Raw genomic sequence first — 24,292 nt, forward strand, 5'->3', positions numbered from 1 at the left:
CATTTTTATTCAATTGTTTTTTATTGCCTCTCAGTAGTAGTTTACAATATTTGTCAAGTCTTCCATCTCTTGTTATATCTATTCCTAGGTGCTTTCTATTTTTTTTCTTCACTTTTTTACTATGGTAAACTACACATATTATAAAAATAATTTTAATCATTTTTAAGTGAACAATTCTACACCATTAAGTACACTGACAATAATTTGTAACTTTCAACACTAGTTACAGAACATTTTTATCATCCTAAACAGAAACTTATACCCATTTAAGAAATAACTCCCCACTAACCCTCACTCTCTTCTGGTAACCATTATTCTGGTAACCATTATTCTGCTTTCTGTCTCCATGTATTTGCTAACTCTAACTATTTCACATAAGATAAATCAAATAATGTGTGTCCTTTTGTGTCTGACTTATTTCACTCAACATGATGTCTTCTTCAAGGGTCACTTCAAGATTGTAACACGTACTAGAACTTCATTTCTTTTTGTGGCTAAATAATAGAAAATTGTATGGATATTCCACATTTTGTTTATCCATTCATCTTTTGATGACACATGGGTTACTTCTACCTTACAACTTTGTGAATAATGCTGCTATGAACACTGATATACTGGTGTACAAATATGAGTTTGAGTGTTTGCTTTCAATTCTTTTGGATACATATCTAAAAGTAAACTACCAGGTCATATGGTAGCATCATATATACATACATATATATTTTTTAACTCCCCCACCTCATCTCCCTCATCTGTTTGCTTGTTGTTTTTGTTCATTGTCTGTTTTGTTTCTTCTTTAGGAGGCACTGGGAACCAAACCCAGGACCTCCTGCCCATGTGGGAGGCGGGTGCCCAACTGCTTGAGCCACATCTGCTCCCTGCTCATTCTTGCTCGCTCTCTGCTCATTGTTTTGCTATCTGCTCACTGTTTTCCTACAGATTTAATTTATATAGTAATTATAGGATTATTCACGTTTTCTATTTCTTCTGGAGTCCATTTTAGCAAGCAATATTTCTTTTAGAAATTTGTCCATTTAAATATATTAATTTTCACATTTATTGACATATTAGGACATTAAGTCCTAATATTTCCATCTTATCTTTTAATATCTGATACATCTGCAATATTCTCTTTTTCATTATTGATATTGGTGTTCTATGTCAATAGACATACAGCAGAGGTGGGGCAGAAACACCCACTATTGGCTGTGTTATATGCTTGTTATTGTTTCATTCGTTTCTGTTTTTATCTTTACTATTCCTTTTCCTTTACATTCTTTATTTTGCTTTTCTTTCACAAACTTCCCTGGAATTAATGTTTAGCTAATTTACTTCAGCCTTTCTTCTTTTCTAATATAAACATTTATGGATATGTATTTGCTATCAAGTACCATACTGCTTTAGCTTATCCTACAAGTTTCAATATGGAGAATTTTTATCTTTCAGTTCAAAGAATTTATTTTTTAAAGATTTATTTTTATTTATTTTCCCCCCTTCCCCTCCTCCTGCCCTGCTATTTTTGCTGTCTGTGTTGTCTTCTCATTTTCTCTCCTCTAGGATTCACGTTTCGATTTTTGTTTCAGTTTTGATCCTGAAGACCTCTCTGATTGGCAGAGAGGTTCCCTGTCAACGGTCCCACCTCAGTTCTTAGTTTCTAAGGCACTTCACCTTCACTCTCTCCTTATCTCTCTTTTCGATGCATCATCATCTTGCCGTGTGACTCATTTGCACAGGGCACTGGCTCACCACACAAGGATCTGCGCGGGCACCTATATAGGCACTGGCTTGCCACACAGGCACGCCTTCTCCTCTTCTTTTTCACCAGGAGACCCTCAAGGACCAAACCCAGATCCTCCCATATGGTAGGCGGAAGCTCTATCAGTCGAGCCAACTCCAATTGCTCAAGTATTTTTTGTTGTTTACCTCTCCTTTATTTTTTTTAATTTGTCTTTTTAAAAAAAAATGTTACATTAAAAAAAATATGAGGTCCCTTTTTAAAAAAATGTTACATTAAAAAAAATATGAGGTCCCCATATACCTCCCCCACCTCACTCACCCCACTCCTCCCATAACAACAACCTCCTCCAACATCATGCGACATTCATTTAATTCCCAAATTGATTTCATCTTCCATAATTTTGACAGGTTATTTAACAATGTGTCTTGTTGTTTTTTTTTTGAGGTACCAGGGTGGGAGACTGAACCTGGGACCTTGTATGTGGGAAGCCTGCACTCAACCACTCAGCCAAATCAGCTCCCCTGACTTTTTTTTTTTTTTCCATTTGTTTGCTTATTGTTTGTTTTTAGTAGGTACCGGAAATCAAACTCGGGACCTAGAATGTGGAAAGCGGGCGCTCAACTTAAGCCACATCCATTCCCAAAACTGTGTTTCTTAATTCCCAAACATAGGAGTTTTTCCTACTATATATTTTTAATTGGGTGCCTTGTGATTTGATAACCTGATTCCAGTTCTTTGAAATTTGTTTTTATGATTCAGGATATGGTTTTTTTAAAAAAAGTTTAAACAAATATTCCATGTATGCTTGAAAATTTTTATTTCCAAAGTAACTGGGTCCATTGTTCTAGAAAATCATTTGGTGAACTCTGTTAATTGTATCTTTCAAATCTTCTAAATACTCTTGCTGATTTTTAAAAAAAATTATCCTTCTATCAATTACTGAGAGAGGTGGATTAAAGTATCCCACTATGGTGGTGGATGTAACATTTTGAAGTTCTGTTAGTTTTCACTTTATATATTTTGAGGCAGTATTGTAAAATGTATACAAGTTTTATAATGTTTATCATCCTAGTGAAGTGAACTCCAGTGGTACTACATTCCTTAAAGTCTATCTAGTCTGACAGTAATAGCTTTAACCAGCTTTTTGCTTAGATCTACTTGGTATTTATTTTGCCATTTCCATTTTCAGCCTCTCTGTAACCACATGTTTTAAGTACATCTCTGGAAAACAGCATATAGTTGAATTTTATATATATATTTGGCTTCTATATATTTGTATTTCAGTCTAACAATCTCTCTTCTTGCACTGGAGCATTTATTTAGTTTGATGGCTCCCAAACTTGTCTACACACAAGAATCACCTGGATAATATTTTTAATAAGTGATACCTGTGTGCCACCCCTGGAAAATGTGATTTAATTGGTTAGCAGTATGTCCCAGGCTTTGAAATTTAAAACATCTCTAAGTGATTCTGACGTGGAGCTAAGTTCAAAACCAACTTAGTCTATTTACTCTTAATATAATACTGATATATTTGGATTATTATCAAACATCTTAGTTATACTTTTAATTATTCCAGATATATTAATTTCCATTTCTCTCATTTCTTCAGTTATTTTTTCTCGTTTCATTATTTCCATCTACCAATCTGAAAGTTACACAGTTTCTATTCATTTAATGGTTATACTAAAATAACTACATGCTTATATATCTGCTCAAAGTCTTAATTTAAAGCCTTTATCCTTCTCTTGGATACTGGCTTGTGGTTATGTCTCAGGAATGGTTTCTGCCCCCTACCTCTGCTCAGAGTCAGTTTAACTTTCCTTCTAGTTCTTCTGCAGGAAAGTAAAAGAGAGGCAGGTTAATTTGTCATTCATCACTACACTAACATCACAGCACTTTGGGGTCACCCTCTTTATAAGGAGCACCTATTAAATTCTTCACACTGAGAGTACGCCAGACTTTTCCACGTTCTCCCTTAAGGCTTTGAAAATAAAAGCTCAAGTTTACTAGGTTTTGCAAATGCCATGCTCTCAGGGCAAAACTATATCACCACTTGATTTACTGCATTAGATTTTAAACCGAGGACTCATTATCTTACCCACTCGTAGATATTTTTAAGAAGTTTTAAAAAAATCTATCATTTTGAGATTCTTTTCAGGAGGATGACTGGTCCAAATGGTTTTTAATGGTTTAAGGACTGTCAACTATAAATCTTCTTATTAAAAACTTAACTTCAAAACTCATATATACTTTGTCACTTGGCTCTAAAGCTATTCATGGGAAACAGTGGTGCCTCAAGCAACTGAGCTCCTGCCTACAACATGAGAGGTCCTGGGTTTGGTTCCTGGTGCTTCCTAGAGAAGGCAAGCAAGACAGTGAGCTGATGCAATGGGCTGGCATGGCAAGCTGATACAACAAGATGGCTCAACAAGAGATACATGGAGGAAAACATAATGAGACACAACAAGGCAGGGAGTGGAGGTAACTCAAGCAATTAAGTGCCTCCCTCCCACATGGGAGGCCCTGGGTTCAGTCCCCAGGGCCTCCCCAAAAGGAAGGTGAACAACAAGGGATGGGGAGAAATAAATAAAATAAATCTTTAAAAAGAAATAAATAAAGCTATTCATTAAAAATTATTATGCTATTGGAAAAAGAACTGAAAAAGAAATATAGCTTTCAATATTATATTAGAAAATACGTATTTCTATAAAAATCCATGCCTAAAAGGGTAAAAATCCACCTTGCAGCCAAACCAAGTATTTTTACAAATGCCCTGGTTCACTAGTAATAAAGGAAGGATATCTGTAATTAGAACCTAGGATGAATGTCTCAAGTTGCTCACTGACATAAAATAAGCTCTGATATCCAAAGAAAGAATGGCAAATAATGCTGCCACAGTTAGCAATCACATAATAGCTTGCTGTATGCAATAAAATAATTGTGGCTCCGGTAAGAGACTTTGAATAAAGTCACCATATTGAATATATTTTCCAAATTCAGTATTTAAAGGCAGAAAAAAAAAAAATCCACAAAAGCTACAGAGAAGCTCAGATAGCCTTCACATATAATATGGAGACCTAGAAACTGTATTAGAGAAATAAGCATCTCACAGCTACTATTTCTCTTACAGACTCTTTGTATCACTGCTTGGGGTGTAACAACAAAGGGGGGAGAAATGTCTACGTCTTGATTTACAATCATTTGCAATCTTAAAATAGTTAATATCAACTCTCAATTTTCACTCCCTCTGCAGAACCTATAACCAACCACTTAAAAGTAATTCAAACAGCACTAAAAGGGGAAGCAGATTTGGCTCAATGGATAGAGCATTCGCCTACCACATGGGAGATCCAGGGTTCACACCCAGGACCCCCTGACCCGTGTGATGAGCTGGCCCACACACAGTGCTGATTCGCGCAAGGAGTGCCATGCCACACAGGGGTATCCCCCGTGTAGGGGAGCCCACGCACAAGGAGTGTGAGCTGCCCAGTGTGAAAAAAAGTGCAGCCTGTCCAGGAGTGGCGCCGCACATGGAGAGCTGACATAGCAAGATGATGCAACAAAGAGACACAGATTCCCAGTGCCGCTGACAAGAATGCAAGTGGACACAGAAGAACACACAGCGAATGGACACAGAGAGCAGACAACTGGGTGGACGGAGAAGGGAATAGAAATAAATAAAAAAATATATCTTTAAACAAAAAAAAAACAGCACTAAAAATTCAAAACACATCTTCAAGACCTTGGATAGTTACCTCAATTTCTATCCAATTTTTGTATACCTTAACAACTAAGAAAATAATAGAGGGAAGTGGATGTAGTTCAAGCAGTTGGGCGCCTACCTACCACATGGGAGGTCCAAGGTTTGGTTCCCACTGTCTCCTAAAGAAGATGAGCAAGACAGTGAGTTGATGCAGTGAGCTGATGCAACATTATGCAATGAAGAAACACAACAAGGAAAAACAATGAGACACAATAAGCAGGAGCTAAAGTGGCTCAAGCCATTGGGTGCCTCCCTCCCACATGGGAGATCCTGGGTTTGGTTCCCAGTGCCTCCTAAAATAAACAAAGATGACCATACAATGAACAGACAGAGAGAGCAGATGGCGAGGGCAAACAACAAGGGGTGGGGGTGGGGGGAAATAAGTAAAATAAATCTTAAAAAATAAAAATAAAACAATAGAACCTTACGTATCAGGAATGACAAGTGATTCCTATGGCCCAAGGTTTATACAGTACTCCTTTCCATTTTCCTCATCAATTTAGGGAATTCAAGATACGTAGTAGAAGTCGACTTGGCCCAACAGATAGGACGTCTGCCTACCACATGGGAAGTCAGCGGTTCAAACCCAGGACCTCCTTGATCCATGTGGAGTTGGCCCACGCGCAGTGCTGATGTGCGCAAGGAGTGCCGTGCCATGCAGGGGTGTCCCCCGCGTAGGGGAGCCCCACGCGCAAGGAGTGCACCCTATAAGGAGAGCCGCCCAGCACAAAAGAAAGCCCAGGAGTGGCGCCACACACATGGAGAGCTGACGCAGCAAGATGACGCAAGAAAAAGGGACACAGATTCCCGGTGCCACTGACAGGAACAGAAATGGACACAGAAGAATATACAGTGAAAGGACAGAGAGAAGAGACAACTGGGGCAGGACGGGGAGAAGGGAAAGAAATAAATAAAAATAAATCTTTAAAAAAAAAAAAACCTTATTAAAAAAAAACAAGATATTTAGCTAAATTTGTAGACAGCTCAAAGTAGTTAGATTTTTTAAGGTCACTTATAGATCCTTGTGTAACTCTCACAACTTATATGCTAGGACTTTGCTTCTATTTCTCTTTTTTATGGTGGAACAGATTTTTACAAAAAACTCCTTTTCTGCCTTCCCAGCTGTATTAGTCAAGGGTTCTCTAGGGGAACAGAATCAACAAGAGCTATCTGTCAATAGTATGCAATTTTACAAGAGTCTCTCATGCAGCCGTGGGGATGCACAAGTCCAGGTTCCACAGGCAGGCTGCAACCATGGGCTCCAACGAAAGCCCAATGAAGGTTCTTAACGAGTTTTGGGAGACGATGGCTGTCCAAAGACAAGCTAGGAAATTCTCTGAGTTTACTTTGGAAGTTTCTTCAGCTAAATACCAGGTTCACCATTTTTAAATTCTGCCTTCCATAAAACACCAGGAGTTAATCTTCTAAGTTCTCCGCAACTTTAAAACACAGATCACCTCTCCTTCAGTTTTCAATAATAGTTTCATCATTTACATCTAAGGCATCATAAAATGTCTCTTTAGCATCCATATTGCTGTCAACAGTCTCTTCAAAGCAATCTAGGCCTTTTCCATGAAGCATCTCACAATTCCTCCAAAAAACACACCCTACCCACTTATAAAACCATTCCAGCATTTTGGTAATTGCAAAAGCACTTCCCCACTCCTCAGTACCAAATTCTCTATTAGTCAGCCAAAAGGGTGCTGATGCAAAATACCAGAAATTGGTTGGTTTTATAAAGGGTATTTATCTGGGGTAGGAGCTTACAGATACAAGGCCATAAAACCTAAGTTACTTCCCTCACCAAAGTCTATTTTCATATGTTGGAGCAAGATGGCTGCCAGTGTCTGTGAGGGTTCAGGCTTCCTGGGTTCCTCTCTTTCCAGGGCTTGCTTCTTTCCAGGCTTACGGTTCCTCTCTTCCTGGGGTTCCAGCTTAAGGTTTCAGCATCAAACTCCAACATCAAAACCCCTCCGACGCTGTCCTTTGCCATGCCTTTTATCTGTGAATCTCCACCCACCAAGGGTAGGGGCTCAATGCCCTTCTGGCACAAAAGCTTTACCTGATTACTTAATCAAGTAAACCCTGAAGCCAATATAATCTAATAGGCCCAGAGGAAGAGATAGTTTACAAACACAATCCAATATTTCTTTTCAGAATTCATCAATAATATCAAACTGCTTAACCACCTAAGTAACATGATCAAAATAAGTTACTATAATCTTAATTTAACTAGTTCTAATCTTCAAATTTTACTGTTTTATGGTAGGAGTTAGGCATAATACAACACTTCAAAAGGCATGTTCCCTGGTCAGCCTTTCAGAAAGCTATCTTACAATATGTCCTAAGCTACAGTTGTCTATACTACCCCCTTAAAAAGGAAAATTCTAAGAGAGAAAATTCAAATATTTACTTACATAAGGACAAGATGAATCTTGGCTTTAGAGCTTTTAATTAATGATGAACGAAAAAACTCATTTTATTCTTAAAATATTTCATCCATTACAAAAATGAAAGCAAATAATTGTCCAGCTCTCAAAGAACTCTTAAATAACTATTTTCAAATCTACTATTTATTGACTACCTACTGTGTGCTAGGCAATTTGTTTTCAAACACTAAGGTAATCCTCCAAATAGAGGTATGCTGTGGGTATTATCTCTCGTCCACAGTTTTTGCAGAGGCAATGAGAAAGTAACAGAAACCTACACTCTGCTATTAATCATCACCAAATGTCAAACAAGTGCTGTCATCAACATAGATTCTTTTTACCAAAAACGAATCTTTCTCCTTCAGTGTGACCAATCCATGCACAAGAATCGCTTCATTTAGGTACCTTGTACTTTTGTCTCAACTCTTCTGTGTCTTCTTTTTCCACCTCTAGGACACGGCGCCGTTCGGTAGCATCTTCAGCATAATCAAGCTTAACAAAAATAGATATAATTAGTATATTTAGGCTAAATTCCTGAAGTACAGTAGTACTAGCTATGAAAAAGCAGGTGCACAAGTACACTACTGTTCAGAAATAAAAAAAAAAAAACTTTTGTATTTTGCTCAGCTACCTCTTGTCACCTCCGAGAACACAGTATGCGAAATAATTCATTAATTCTTTCATGTTGGTGGTTCCCAACAGGCACTTTTTGTAGATGATAATAAAATTCACTTCAATGTTCAAAGCCCAAGAAATAATAGTAAATGGGTATTATGGATTGAATTGTGTCCCCCAAAAAGACATGTTGAGGTCCTAATCTCCAGTACCTAACTAAGCAGGTAATCTTACTGGAAACACAGCCATTACAGATGGAATCAGGCAAGTTAAAATGACACAGGCATTTAATCCAATTGACTACTGCCCTTGTTAGAAAATGAAATTGGGATACAGATTGACAGAGGGGGAAACATCATGGATTGCCAACAAGTCACCACCAGAAGCCAGGAGAGAAGCATGGAACAGTTTCTTCCTGGGGAAACGGACTTGGCCCAGTGGTTAGGGTGTCCGTCTACCACATGGGAGGTCCGCGGTTCAAAGCCCGGGCCTCCTTGACCCGTGTGGAGCTGGCCCATGCGCAGTGCTGATGCGCGCAAGGAGTGCCCTGCCACGCAAGGGTGTCCCCCGCGTAGGGGAGCCCCACGCGCAAGGAGTACGCCCTATAAGGAGAGCCATCCAGCGCGAAAGAAAGTGCAGCCTGCCCAGGAATGGCACCGCCCACACTTCCCGTGCCGCTGACGACAACAGAAGCGGACAAAGAAACAAGATGCAGCAAATAGACACCGAGAACAGACAACCAGGGGAGGGGGGGGATTAAATAAACAAATCTTTATTTAAAAAAAAAAACCAAAAAACAAAACAGTTTCTTCCTGACAGACTTTAGAGGAAACATGGAATTCTAGTTTCCAGAATGAGAGACAAATTTCTGTTATTTTAAGATAGCCAGCTTGTGGTACTTTGTTACAGTAGTCCTAGGAAACTAGGTCAATGGGAATTTAGGCAACAAAAAAGGAGGTATCACAGATGACACCTGTACACAGCACTACAAAGGCAAAGCTTTCTCTACAGCAAGTATTTTAAGAGTTGAACGACACTGCCTACTGAAACAAAGCACCAGGGTCTGCATCTAAATCTGATCTTGCCTTGTTATATAACCTGGGCAAATCTCTCAACTACTTTATGTCCTTGTTACAAGGGGGCATTCTTTACCACCTACCAACCTCAAAAGTAGCACTAAATGATAAAGTAAAACATATTTCCAAAATTGTCCAAAGAAAAATATTAAAATATGGTAGCTGCTAAGGGTAGGGAGAGGGAAGAAGAGATACGATGTGGGGGCATTTTCAGGACTTGGGGTTGTCCTGGGTGGTACTGCAGAGACAGATGCTGGACATTGTTATGTCCTGCCATGGCCCACTAGGTGGACTGGGGGAAGAGTGTTAACTACAATGTAAACCATTATCTATGCGGTGCAGCAGAGCTCCAAAATGTATTCACCAAATGCAATGAATGTCTCACAATGATGAAAGAGGTTGCTGTGGGAATAGTTGGGCAAGGGGTGTGGGCGGTATATGGGGACCTCTTATATTTTTTTAATGTAACATTTAAAATAATAGAGAGAGAAAAAAATGTGATATAAACATACAATGGAAAAAAAAACAAACTACATTCCATTTAATAAGTATATTGTTGCATTGACATATGAATTTGGAATTACTATCATTTAAAAAATCCCATAAAATGAGTTAATAAAATTAATTTACCTCCATTTCCATGCGACCCATGCCCATGACATCATATTTGACAACAATCGGAATGGGATCTGTTCTCCCTGCAAGAGGAACACATAATCAAGGTAAGATGCAAAGCCAAGCCAACAGCTTACTTATACATTGGGTTTGGGTGGTTAGAGATCTTGCCTTGGAGTGCAGAGACCAGAAAGCTACAGTGAACCAAACACAAGCCATTCTCACAGCTTACACCCAAACCTACCTCTTCCAGTTATACCCAACCAACCACCTTGGTTGACCCTCCAGTTGAAGATAATTCCAGATTAATATAGCAAAATTAACAAGTAATGCAAAGAACTTCTAAAGCAATGGCACCAGGAGGTTTAAAATTTAAAACCTCCTTAAAAAGAATCCCAAATAACCTCCCATTAAGTTTCATTCACTCTTAATGTCCACTGACATCCCCCCATATACACTTTTAAAATTGGTAATATCTCAACGGACATGCTTAAATTAAAAAATGTACATTTTCAAACATGAAGAAAAACTCAATAATTGCAACTCATATGTTTAAAATTTTTCGTTTTGTTTAAAAAAAAAAAAGATTTTTTTTAATGATTAAATGGGGCTGTGAAACACTTATATGAAAAGCAACAGTTAGGTGCCCTTAGAGACAAAGAATAGTTTTACTTTCAAACTGGTGCTCTAAGGTCCCATTTCCCAAAGTGGAGTTAACACTGGCTGCGGCAATCGGTAAGCTGTGAAAAGGACTAGTTGCGAAGAAAATTGACTTTAAACTAATCAATCTATGCTGAAGATTTTTAAAAAATGTATATTTAATCCACTCATAACCAGCCAAACAAAGCAAAATGGGGCAGACAAGCACTTTACTACCACAGCTGTTTTACATCACAACTTGCGCTGTTTATTGTGATGTAAGCCCACTGAAAAGAGGACTTACCTTATCCGCTGTACACCTTTAGTGAAAAAACACAATGTTTACTTCCCTCATCATTTCACTCAGGCTGGTGTAAACAATTGTTTTTGTTTCTGTTCTTTTGTTATACACACATATATATTATACCTTTGGGCTAAAAATTGAGTTTTATCACGCTAAGTCTGAGGCGCTACCAAAAACTAAAACAAAACAAAAAAACAACAAAAAAGCCATGAACATGACTGAGTGTGGTCCTGGGGAAAAAATAAGGAACCATTTTCCAAGTGACAGGCAATAACTTCTATCTAGTTGCTCTATATCCATGCAGATGATTTTCATCTTTAAAAAGTAATGAAAAGCAAATTCAAAAGTTTAACTACTTAACACCAATATCCCATTATTGTTTTTAAACAACAAATAGGGAGATAATTAGCAACAATCAGGACTTAAAATGTTTAAGTAAATAAACAAGCACCTAATGCCAGCCAAAAAGGAAAAAAAAAATTCTAAAATATAGCCTTCTTTTAGATACTATCAAAGACTGTCAGTTAAACAAAAAGAAAATGCATTACTACCTTATGCCCAATGGTATAATAAATAAGCAGTGACTGCAATTTTTAGCAAAAGGACCAAATTAAAGACAGGTTATAAAAATGACTTCCTAAAAGCAATATCACTTTCATAACGTCTCAATCAGGGATTTACTAGTAAAAACAAATGGTCCAATGAAATAATTGAAAAGAAATATCAAAAGAATTTACTTTTTATTTTGGTATCCTTTTTGGTAGGTCAGAATTTGTTTTTGCAAGAATCAAACTTTTGGTACAAATTCAATTCCTCTGTAAACCCCTGTTTATAAACTCTGAATTAGTACTTTTGCCTTCTAAGGCAGTCAAAGTTTGTTTTAATTTATTTATAAATTGCAGTAGCAAGTGCTAGTGCCCATTACATTGTGGGGAAATCAAGTTTTGACAGTATTAGAATTTAATGTTTTAACTGATTTTTATTTTTGGTAATTCTAACACAAACAGATACATCCCTTCTTAACATTACCCTTTAATGAACAAGGATCAGACAAGTTGCATAAGGAAAGGAAAGGAAAATGAAAAAGACCAAGCAGAAGGATGAAGGCTACAACAGAGAAAGTAAGCCTAACATATTGGTGCACTGATGACAAAAGGAGTAATTCAGTCTGAAAATTAAAAATTACCACTGCTAAGTTTACCATCACCACAACAAGTCCAGGATCATAATGCTGTAAAAAAGAAACACCATTTGTTAGGCAGAAACCATTAGGTTAGGAAATAGGCCTTCTAGCAGGCAGACAGGATAGGCTAAAGTAACAATTGGGTTTTATCCCTCCCCCAATTTCAGCTGGGGATGGAGAATATTTTGTGCTGCAGCAGCTGTTTTCCTACTGTTCGGACCAGGGTGTGAGATTTTTGTACTGCTACTTGAGAACATGAACAACAAGCTCTCCTCTTCAATAATGCAGGGAGTGGGAAAAGGTGCCAGTTTAAAGTGAGAGAACAAGCACTAGCTTCCAATCCCTTTTTAATTACTCTTTCTGTAAATCAGTATTCAGGGCCCAAGGTAGGACTTTTCCTTAAAGAAATCATGTCAAAGACTCAATCAGATCAACTGGACAGTGTTCAAGTAACTGGAGTTCCTAAGGAACTCCATCCCTGAGGATGGGGGTGGGGTGTCCTAAAGACCTTAAAAAAAAAAAATATATATATATATATATATATATATATAAAACAAGTAAGAGGTCTGGAAAATAACCTTAGATCTGCAGTGCTTGGAAAACTGCATTTGACTTCTGTTATGAGTGAATAAAACTCCTTAAGTGGCTCTCCTTAGACTCTTGTTTCCTTTTAATGAAGTCTTTCCAGGCCTGCCAACATCTTTCTTTCTGTATACAACAAAGCCAAATTTTGAAGGAGACCAGGAACACCGGAGAAAGAGCTGTCACATTTACCATTAGTCCACACAGAGGTAACTCACAGAAAATAAGCAGTCCGCCTTTCAAAGCAACCTGAAGGTGATATTATTGCCTAGGCCCAATAGGAATTTCTTTCCATAATTAAAGAGGCTCCAGACTAAGGAAAAATCCCAGTGGGAAAAAACACTGGCAGATACAAAGCAAGAGGCTGCAACATTAAAAAACAAACCCTCAATTTACTCATTTGCTATCAAAGACATAGCCTATCATAAAGATTATCCCTTCAGAATACGAATAACAACTTATGGTGATGATTTTCCAAAGGTACAGAGCAACAAAATGTTCGCTGATGGATGTTCTTCAGAACTCAAATACTTTTTAAAATAAAATAACCTAAATTCAAGTTTTCTTTCTCTCTCTTTTAAAAAGGGGAAATATTACTGTAGAATCCATTAAATTACCAAGAACACTTTTTAAAAAATTTCACTCCAAAGGAGGCAACTTCAATTAGAAGCCTAAATACTTTCCCTTTTAAGGGAAAGATCTATAGATACTATAGAAAGATCTATAGACACTATGACTATTATTTGGCAAGTGGAAAAGGGTGGGAAAAGAAAAAACACATACCAAATACAGAATGTGCCAATACCAATGTCTTCATGTAATGGAAAAAAAGTGTTCCTATTTTCTAAATCAAAACTTCAATGGAAATATATTTTCTATATTTTACAAGGCAGTTTCACTTCTAAAATGACAGGGCCAAAATATGCAGCTCTTGCTAATTAAGAGTTATCATAACATTATGAGTTATCATAACTGAAAAGAGAATCAGACCAAACAAAAACCCTGATGACATACAGCCACCCTCTTTCTCAGGACAATCCCTCATGAACCAGTCTTTATTTTAAAACAGTAAAGATATACCAACCCACAAAACTGGCCAAAGAACTGGACTGTAGTGCAGTCCAATTTTGAAGAGACAAACTATGAATGTAATGATTGGGAAGAGAATATTAAAGGATGACTGGGCAACCATAATCTTGTAATCCACCACACTGGAGAAGACGACAAATGACTTCCCTATAGAAATAAATTAGAAATAAACAAGATTCTGAAATGATTAAAACCCTGTTTGGACTGGCAACAGATATAAAAACACCACAAGTTACATATGCTGCCCTTGCCCGTACAAAAATCCATTCAACTATAAATATTTATTGAGTCTTATCTGGTACTGTTCTAGGCTCTGGGCAGGTAATAGTGAGCAAAACAAGGTACTACACTTCATGAATTACCTATAACAAAACAAAATAATAAAACTTACAAACCTGAACTTCTGGCACTAGGGAGGAAGAAAAGAAAACATTTGTGGAGCCAATCAATAAATGTGCCAAATGGTTTAAAAATTCCCAAAGTTGTCTGTGTCTACATCCAATGAGTAGACTTACGGAGTTGGACTATGAAGTGCAAATTGGTAGGAGATGGAATGTGCGATGAAAAGGTGGAGATGCTGGATGTATATGGAACGTTTACGTTTAATAAGGTGAAATGTAAATATGTGGTAACGGTTGGACCTGATGGTAACATATTATAAGGAACATAACAAACACTTTACGGATATGTTGTTCGTTATATAAACATGTGAAACAAGTAGTCTAGGAAGATTGTTAGTTGGAGGACAGCTGGGGGATAATATTAGGAATGCATAATAATGATTTTGGAAGTAGATGAGGATTGTGGTTAATGATATAAATATAGGGAAGTGGACTTGGCTCAAAGGATAGAGCGTCTGCCTACCACATGGGAGGTCCGCAATTCAAACCCAGGGCCTCCTGACCCATGTTGTGAGCTGGCCCAAACACAGTGCTGATGCGCGCAAGGAGTGCAGTGCCACACAGCGGTGTCCCCGGCGTAGGGGAGCCATGCACAAGGAGTGCACCCCGTAGGGAGAGCTGCCCAGCGTGAAAGTAAGTTCAGCCTGCCTGGAAGTCGCACCGCACACACTGAGAGCTGATGCAACAAGATGATGCAACAAAAAGACACAGATTCCTGGTGCCGCTAACAAGAATGGAAGCGGACACAGAAGAACACACAACGAATGGGCACAGAGAGCAGACAACAGGGCAGGGGACAAGGGGGAGAGATAAATAAAAATAAATCTTACAATAATAGTAATAATAATAACATAAATACAGGAATGTTCTACTACAGGATGTCAAGAATGTGGTGACACATAGGAAAAATATAACTAATGTAATTTATGGACTACAGCTAACCACAATATTGTAATGTTTTTGTATAAAAAGCAAAGTTGGTACTATACTAATTCTAAAGGTAAAGAAAAGAACATGGGGTTTGGTTTTGTGAGATATGAATATGATTAAGCATTTTTTTTTTTCATTAAAAAGGAGACTTTGACCACCATATAACTAATCTGTGCTCACTGTTTACCTTTCTGAACACTAGAGGAACAAGTGAATAGGCAGCTGGAATTAGATGAGGTGAAAGTGACTGAAAAAGGGAAGCAGACTTGGCCCAGTGGATGGGGCGTCCATCTACCACATGGGAGGTCCGTGGTTTAAACCCCGGGCCTCCTTGACCCGTGTGGAGCTGGCCCACGCACAGTGCTGATGCACACAGGGAGTGCCGTGCCCATGGAGGAGCCCCACGTGCAAGGAGTGCACCCCACAAGGAGAGCCGCTCAGCATGAAAAAAAGTGCAACCTGCCCAGGAATGGCGCTGCACACACGGAGAGATGACACAGCAAGATGATGCAACAAAAAGAAACACAGATTCCCGTGCCACCGACAACAACAGAAGTAGACAAAAAGAACACACAGCAAATGGACACAGAGAACAGACAACTGGGCAGGGAGGAGGGGGGAAAGGGGAGAGAAAAAAAAAAAGTGGCTGAAAAAGAACTTTTTAGGAGTAATGTTTCTGTAACTTGTTGAGAGGTCTTTTTTTGTGTGTGAATTTGAAATAAAGTAGTTAATAGAAAAACTAAGTTGTCTTAAAAATAGACCTTAATAATGCAGAGGTAAACATTAAAAGCCACACAAAAAAATGCAAAATCCACTAACAAAAATACTATTAAATTGATAAAGACCAAGAACCTGAATTGACATCTTTAAATTTACATATTACTTGTTTTAAGTAACTCATATACATGGGTGAAAATTAAGAATACAAAATCACAAAGGTGATTGATTATTCTCTAATTTGCAGAAGTACTTAAAATAGGAGTTGAAAATAAGCCATGTTAGTGCATTTAAATATAATTTCATTTGTTAACAGTGATTACATACAAACTTTTATAAATAATATTGAGTAAAAATGTACATCTATTTCCAAACCAAAGTTTCACTTTTGCAAATCTCTCCTAAAAAGAGTCTTTAGTGGCATTAAAAACAATGATTACTGGGAAGCGGATGTGGCCAAAGCGATTGGGCTCCTGTCTACCATATAGGAGGTCCAGGGTTCGATTCCCCGGACCTCCTGATGAAGGCAAGCTGGCCAGCGTGGAGTGCTGGCCCACATGGAATGCTGACCCATGCGATGTGCTGGCCTGTGCAGGAGTGCTGGCCCACGCCAAGAGCTGGTGCAACAAGATGTTGCAACAAAAGAGAGACACAAAGGAGAGACAATTAAGAGATGCAGCAGACCAGGGAGCTGAGGTGGTGCAAGAGAGGTGGTGCCTCTTTCTCATTCTGGAAGGCCCCAGGATCTGTTCCTTGTGCCGCCGAATGAGAAGAAAAGCAGACACAGAAAAACACATAGCGAATGAACACAGCAAGTACAAAAAAACCAGCTGGTGTGGGGTGGGGGTGAGGGGATAAGTAAATAAATCTTAAAAAAAAAAATTACTTCCAGCATCATTTAAATGTTTTTCTTAGTAATTATAACATATGACATATGCCAACTTGAAGAAACACTAACTGGAAACATCAAGCATGTTGATTATTCCCTAAAGTTTTAAGGTTTTCAAGAAAAAGAAAAAAAAAAGACTTCCTAGTCAAAACATAATTCAAATGATCTAATACTTCAAAAACTATAACCTATTCTACCATGGCATGTTTAGTGACCTATGCAACAATTGGAATAATTTTATTTTCAAATACAGATGTCTTCTAAGGACACAAAAGTTTGTGTCCTAAAGGAAATTTCATCCTTCTCTCTTTCTAGAGTGTTAGACCTGGATTTCTACAATTAAATAGTTCAATTTTAATCAATATAACCTAATATATCAATAAACAGGGACAAATATGGGTAAGAGGACTTTACTCAAAGTGTTATGAACGGGTAGAAGACTTGAACAGACATCTCTACAAAGAAGATACACAAATGGCCAGAAAGCACATGAAAAGATGCTCAACATCACTAGCAATCAGAGATATGCAAATCAAAACCACAATTAGATATCATTTCACACCCATTAGAATGGCTATTTTAAAAAATGGAAAATTTAAAGTGTTGGAGAAGATGTGGAGAAACAGGAACACTCATTCATTGCTGGTGGAATGTAAAATGGTGCAGCCACTGTGGAAGACAGTTTGGCAGTTCCTCAGAAAGCTAAGTAAAGAAAAACCATACCACCCGGCAATCCCACTAACAGATATATAGCCGAAAGAATTGAAAGCAGCAACTCAATCAGATATTTGCACACCCATGTTCATAGCAGTATTATTCACAATTGCCAAAAGATGGAAGCAATCCAAATGTCCATGAACTGATGGATGAAAAAAACGTGGTATATACATACAATGGACTATTACTCAGCCACAAAAAGAAATGAAGTCTGATACGTGCAGCAACACAGACGTACTTTAAAGACATCATGTTGAGTGAAATAAGCCAGACACAGAAGGACAAATATTTTATGATCTCACCGATATGAAACAATCACAATAAGCAAACTCACAGAGAGTCAGAATCTAGAATATAGGTTACCAGGGGACTGGGTGGAGACAGGGAATGGAAGTTAAGGCTTAAAAGGTACAGGGTTCCTGTTTGGAATGACAGAAATGTTTTGGTAATGGATGGTGTGATGGTAGAATAATATTGTGAATGCAATTAATAGCACTGAAATGTGTATCTGAATACAACTAAAAGAGGAAATAGTTAAATTTACATTTAATTTAAATTTAAATATACAATGTTAAATTGTATACATGGTAAAAGAACAAAATTTTTTTTTTTAAAAATCCACGTTAGCATTAATATATTACACAGTGAACCCTAAATTATACCACAGACTTATTAATAGTGCAATTATAAAATGTGCTATAATCAATTGTAACAAATGTTCTATACCAATAAAGGTGTTGGTTGGTGGGGTGGCAGGAATCCTGTATTTTATGCATGATTGTTCTGTAAATCCACAACTTCTTTAAAAAGTTGAGTGAAGAAAGCCAGACACAAAAGGACAAATACTGTATGATGGTGATACTACAAATTAAATATACTGTACAACATATTATAGGATTCCATTTATATAAAATGTAAATATAAATCAATTTTATAAAGATGAAATTAGATTAGTGGTTATGTAGGGCTAGAGAAGGCACACTAAGGGGTATGGAGTTTTTCTTTGTGGAGTAATGAAATGGTTCTAAAAAGTTTTATGGTGATGAATGTACAACATTGTGATTATAATAAAGCCACCAATTATACACTTTGTATGTATGTGAATGTATCTCAATAAAACAGCTTAATAAATAAATAAATATGCAAGAATAGCCAGAAATAGCAGCTATCTACAGAAGGGAAAACAGAGAGATTAAGAGGTAAACAACCTTCTTGTTTGTTTGTCTGGGGTTTTTTTTTGTTTATTATAATTACTATTGATATAATGAAAATTCTCTAACGACTGAAGTGATGAATGGACAACTACGTAATTATACCAAATACCACTGACTGTACACTTTGGATGAACTATATGCTTTATTAATATGTACCAACAGATTTGTTTAATAAAAAAATATATATATATAGGAGGGAAAAAAGTATTATGGAACTTGAATGTTAAGGCTGGAAAGGATATCTCACCTAGGATAGTATGAGATTTTGAAGCTCTTAACTAGAGGGAACTCATAAGGTACTTTCAACTGTGAGGGTGTGGGGGAGAGGCCTAAAAGGAACCACACTTTTTACCAGAGATAAGACTATTTTAGTAGTTAAAATTATATTGTCTAGGTGAGCGCAAGTAGCTCAGCAGTTGAGTGCCTGCTTCCCATGCATGAGGTCCTGGGTTCCAAGGCTGGTACCTCCTAAAAAAGAAATTCTCTATATATATATTCTCGCTGAAGGCTGTTTCATGCTAACCATTATGCTAAGGTAAAATCATCTAATTTAATAAATACAATCAGGGGTAAAATAGTTTAAAACACGGAGCTTAGACAGGGGAAGGCCTTAGTTTGAAGAAAAAAAAAAAAAAGTTGGGTAACACTTTCATGCCCTGAGCTTTACTTATCTTTATATCCTGAATACCTCAAACTACCTGGCACAGGGTAGCACTTAATTAAAAAGTATTTGTTGAGTCAAAGAATATGTTCATAATGGGCCTCAAATTTTGTTCAGGTGTAGCTATTTAACCATCATGGTGCTTTTTTGTTTAACACCACAAGATACTGATGATTTAATTGTCTCAACATGAAGGAATTGTTTTACCAAGTAGAAGATATGAATATAGTATACAGGTTCTTTATATCTCAAAAAAAAAAAAAAAATACTTTGCTGTTAAAAGAAATGTTAATTGAGTTTTGGATTATTAAAGGTTTTGTTGTTCAATTTGTTTTGTTATCTACTGGCACTCTTTATAGGCAAGGGGAAACAGGCATCAAATGTTTAATAAAAATTATTGGAGGGAGCAGATGTGTCTCAAAGTGGTTGTGCCTGCTTCCCACACAGGAGGTCCCAGGTTTGGTCCCTGATGCCGCTTAAAAAAAAAAAAAAAACAAGCACAACAAATGAAAAAACCAACTCAGGGGAGCTGCCATGGCTCAGTGGTTGAGGTTCCCATATATGAGGTGCCTTGTTCAATCCCCAGGCCCAATATCTCAAAAAAATTATTGGAGAAGGAATTTACACTTAAGAAATTAGCAAGAAAAAAAATTTTTAATCTGAATTAGAAAGTTGCATAACTGATTTCACTACTGGAAACCTGGACTCAATTCACATAATAATGGTATTCTCCAGGAAATTAGCTTAGTGGTCTATTAGACTATTAACTAGTGGTCTATTAGAAATTCTGAAAACATTTTCCTCTTTTTTAAAAAAAAGCTCCTAGTGAAAATTATCTACTGCCTATATTCAAGTAACTAGTACAATTCTATGCACTTGGAGGTAGGCCAAAACTGTGAACTCCAATCTACGTAGCTAACTCTTAGTGAATGTCAAAAGAATTGCTTGTAAAGAGTAGCAACCTAACTCAGGGGATCTGAAGTACAGTTGTCATTAATTGGGCATGTGACATATATTACCTGGGTTAGTTTCATGATCCCAAAGTACAGGAACTAGACAGACTTTAACGGTCTATAAGATTCACTTCAATTCTAAAGTTTAAAGAGCGAAAAATATTTGACCAGAAAATATTTGGGAGAGTTATGTTAATGGTGGTCAACCTATGGTATTGTAATAATTCAACAATCCAATGCTTCCTTAGAGTTATATTCTCTATTGGTTAAGTTTTCCTTAACTGTGACTATTTCAAGCACTCTATAACACAAAAAAGACTGTCCAGTTTTCCTTCAACTGCTTGTTCCTCCTCTACTCTCTATAGTAACTCTTTTTCTCTTTTTTTAAAAAAGATTTATTTATTTTATTTCTCTCCCCTTCCCCCGCCTCCGACCCCAGTTGTCTGTTCTCTGTGTGTATCTGCTGTGTGTTCTTCTTTGTCGCTTCTGTTGTCGTCAGCAGCACGGGAATCTGTGTTTCTTTTTGTTGGCATCATCTTGCTGCGTCAACTCTCCATGTGTGCAGCGCCATTACTGGGTAGGCTGCACTTTCTTTCACGCTGGGCGGTCTCCTTCCAGGGCGCACTCCTTGTGCGTGGGGCTCCCCTACGCAGGGGATACCCTTGCATGGCAGGGCACTCCTTGCGCGCATCAGCGCCGTGGGTGGGCCAGCTGCACACGGGTCAAGGAGGCTAAGGGTTTAAACCGCAGACCTCCCATGTGGTGTGGTAGACAGACACCCTAACCGCTGTGCCAAATCTACTTCCTAGTAACTCTCATTTATCTTTAATTTATTCTTGCTATAATGTCTAGGCAGTCCCTTTAAAAAGGTGAGCTGCAAAACCTCAGTTCTCCAAAAAAAGATAATATCTAAACACTTATGTGCCTTTTGACAATTAGAGCCTGAGTCATAGCCACCTCCCCTGCAAAATGGAAATATAATCCCCACTTTCAGGATTAGCATACATGTCAAAAGAAATAACAAATGGAAGATGTTTTTTAAATTATAAGTCACTCTACAGAATGTTGCTAAACTCTAACCCAGCATTTCCTCAAGCTGATAAAAAGTGTATTAGAGTTCCTCCCCCGCCCCCCTATAAATTCAGAAATTTTGAAAATCTATACCTTAAAAGGAAAGATACTCTAAAATAGGAGTGGTAATAAAACAACTGTATTTACAGATGGAGAAAACTATTATCCAGGTTCAATAATCAAAATATAACCAAAAAAGCCTTTCCCATATATCATTCCAGTAACAAATGGATGACTACTGAGTGTGAAAAGCAATTTTTAAAAATAAATATGGAGGTGATGAGGTTTGTTGGATTATTATTATTATTATTGGAATAATGAAAATGTTCTAATAACAATGGAAGTGATGAGTGCACAACTATGTGATTACACCAAATACCACTGGTTCTATACTTTAGATGGATTTATGCTTTATTAATATGTATCAATGAAACTTATTTGTTAAAAATGTTAAATAAAAGCTAAAACAATGAATTTGTAAGCACGTAATTTTCCAAGTCTGTCAAATTAAACATATAGCATAGATCATCTAAGAAAATTAATTTGGTCTAAGGAAAATAGAATAAATTAAGGATTATTAAATTTTACTATTACTATTGCCCGAAGGAAAACATATCTCACATGTATGTGTATTGTGTGACAAAAGATATTAATCTATGGTGTGTCAAATTTGTAATAGTTGAAGCTCATACAGAATGAGTTAAATTCAGAAAGTTAAGTAGACTGAAATTACTCAAAATCCCTCTTATTTCGTTTGGAGGCTCTACTAAAAGCCCAGAGATTTTAAGTCATCCCTGAAAATTTTCTTTCCTAGCTTTTCAAATTCTATGAGTCCACAGGAAGCAGATTTGGCTCAACTGATAGAACGTCTGCCTACCAGACAGGAGGCTCAGGGTTCAAGCCCAGGACCTCCTGACCCATGTGGTGAGCTGTCCCACACGCAGTGCTGACGCGCTCAAGGAGTGCCATGCCACACAGGGGTGTCCCCTACATAGAGGGGCAACCCTCAAGGAGCGCAGCCCTGTGTGGGAAAACAACAACAACAAATTCTATGAGTTCATAAAGACCTGAAAGGATTTTTGTCCTTTCTTAGTTCTTGATTATTGAATCTTGGTTTACTAGTCAACTTCAAAATTTTCAACTATTTCCACCTGGATACTTGTAAGGAAACCATCTCAATATATACCCTATATTGATCACTAAAAAAAGCTTCTCGGGGTCTCTACTTTCTTTCCTAAGTAAATAAGAATCCTCTACAATATATTAAATGTTTGCAGAAGAATTTTTTTTTTTAAAAAGCAACAACAGAGAATATACAAATGCACAGCAAATTATCCTTTAAGGGTGATAGTCTAAATAGGAGAAAGAAGACATAAATAAACAGAAATTATACCAGGTAGAATATTTAAAATGCCAAGAGAGAGGAATATACAGTTCAAGAAAAAATCAGGAAGGAAATGTATGAAACAGAAGATACAGTATTTCCTTTTTTCCTTAGAATCCAATTACCATTCCTAAAAATTCGGCCAAGTTTCTTGTTAAAAAAAAAAAAGATTTAATTTATTTATTTATCTCTCCCCACTCCCTTGTTTTTCACTTGCTGTGCCTGTTCATCTTCCTTGTTTCTTTTAGGAGGCTCTGGAAACCAAATCTGGGAACTTTGATGTGGGAACGAGGCACCTAACCGCTAGAGCCACCTCCACTCCCAGCTTGGTTGTGTCATTCATGTTTTCTCTCCCTGCATCTCTTGTTGTGTCAGCTTGCCATACCTGCCCGTCACATCAGCTCGTTGACTTCTTTAGGAGGTATCAGGAACCACTGCTCCCTGCTTTGTTGATCTCTCATTATATTTTTTCTTCTTGTGTCTCTTGTTGTGTCAGCTTGCTGCACCTGCCCATGGTGCCAGTTTGTTGTCTTCTTTAGTAGATACTGGGATCCAAATCAGCGACCTCCTGTGTGGTAGGCGGGAGCCCAGTAGCCTGAGCCACATCCATTTCCTTGGCCAAGGTTCTTAATACCCAATCTAGTCTCAAGTTCCTAGTGAATTTACACAAGTTTATACTAATCATGAAGAATATATATCACCACCTCAACTGCCTTAAAAATATATGTAACATTCAGGGCCATCGCTAATTTTTGGGCCAGAATAATTAAACTGTCCATTTAATTCTGTAGTACTTATATTTCTCATCCATCTTGTATCTCCATGAAAAAGATGGAGAACCTACATCTTTGGCACATTATAGCATACTGATCAAAAGCACAGGTTTTGGCACCATGATTCTACCATTACTTGCCATATGACCTTGGGCAAATTATCTCTCAATGTCAGTTTCCTCAACTGTAAAATGGGAATCATAGCTACCTCAAAAAAGACTTAAATAAGATAATCGAAGTTATCTTAAAAACTCATTAGCACTCAGTAAACAGTAAGCACTAGCTATCATTATTATAAAGTAACACTAAATCCAGTGAACAAGAGATTCCTAGATATATGCATGAAGTAAATGTGCTTCTACTTGTTTTGTCATCCTTCAAGCCCTTATAACTCATACCCAGACAACTTTCTAAATGGCTTTTCATCTCCACGTTTAGACATACTTTAACCAGACTAGTATTTGTACTTCTACCACTTATGTCTAGCTGGTATGATGGAAAAAGCAACAGACAATAGATCAGAGAATTCTATTTCTGGTTTTGGCA

At 37.4% G+C, this 24,292-nt stretch overlaps 1 protein-coding gene across 1 annotated transcript in view; it reads right to left on the bottom strand.

Moving 5' to 3' along the window:
* ITGA2B (integrin subunit alpha 2b) overlaps nucleotides 1-24,292 on the bottom strand; it is a 141,785-nt gene that overhangs the window by 74,015 nt on the left and 43,478 nt on the right. The window contains exons 4-5 of the mRNA XM_058285006.2: nucleotides 10,255-10,322; nucleotides 8,339-8,425 (exon numbers count right to left, since the gene is read on the bottom strand). Coding sequence (XP_058140989.1) covers nucleotides 8,339-8,425; nucleotides 10,255-10,322 — 155 coding nt within the window. The remainder of the gene's footprint in view (nucleotides 1-8,338; nucleotides 8,426-10,254; nucleotides 10,323-24,292) is intronic.

This window comes from Dasypus novemcinctus, chromosome 21 (assembly GCF_030445035.2).
Source record: "Dasypus novemcinctus isolate mDasNov1 chromosome 21, mDasNov1.1.hap2, whole genome shotgun sequence".
NCBI classification, from domain to species: Eukaryota; Metazoa; Chordata; class Mammalia; order Cingulata; family Dasypodidae; genus Dasypus; species Dasypus novemcinctus.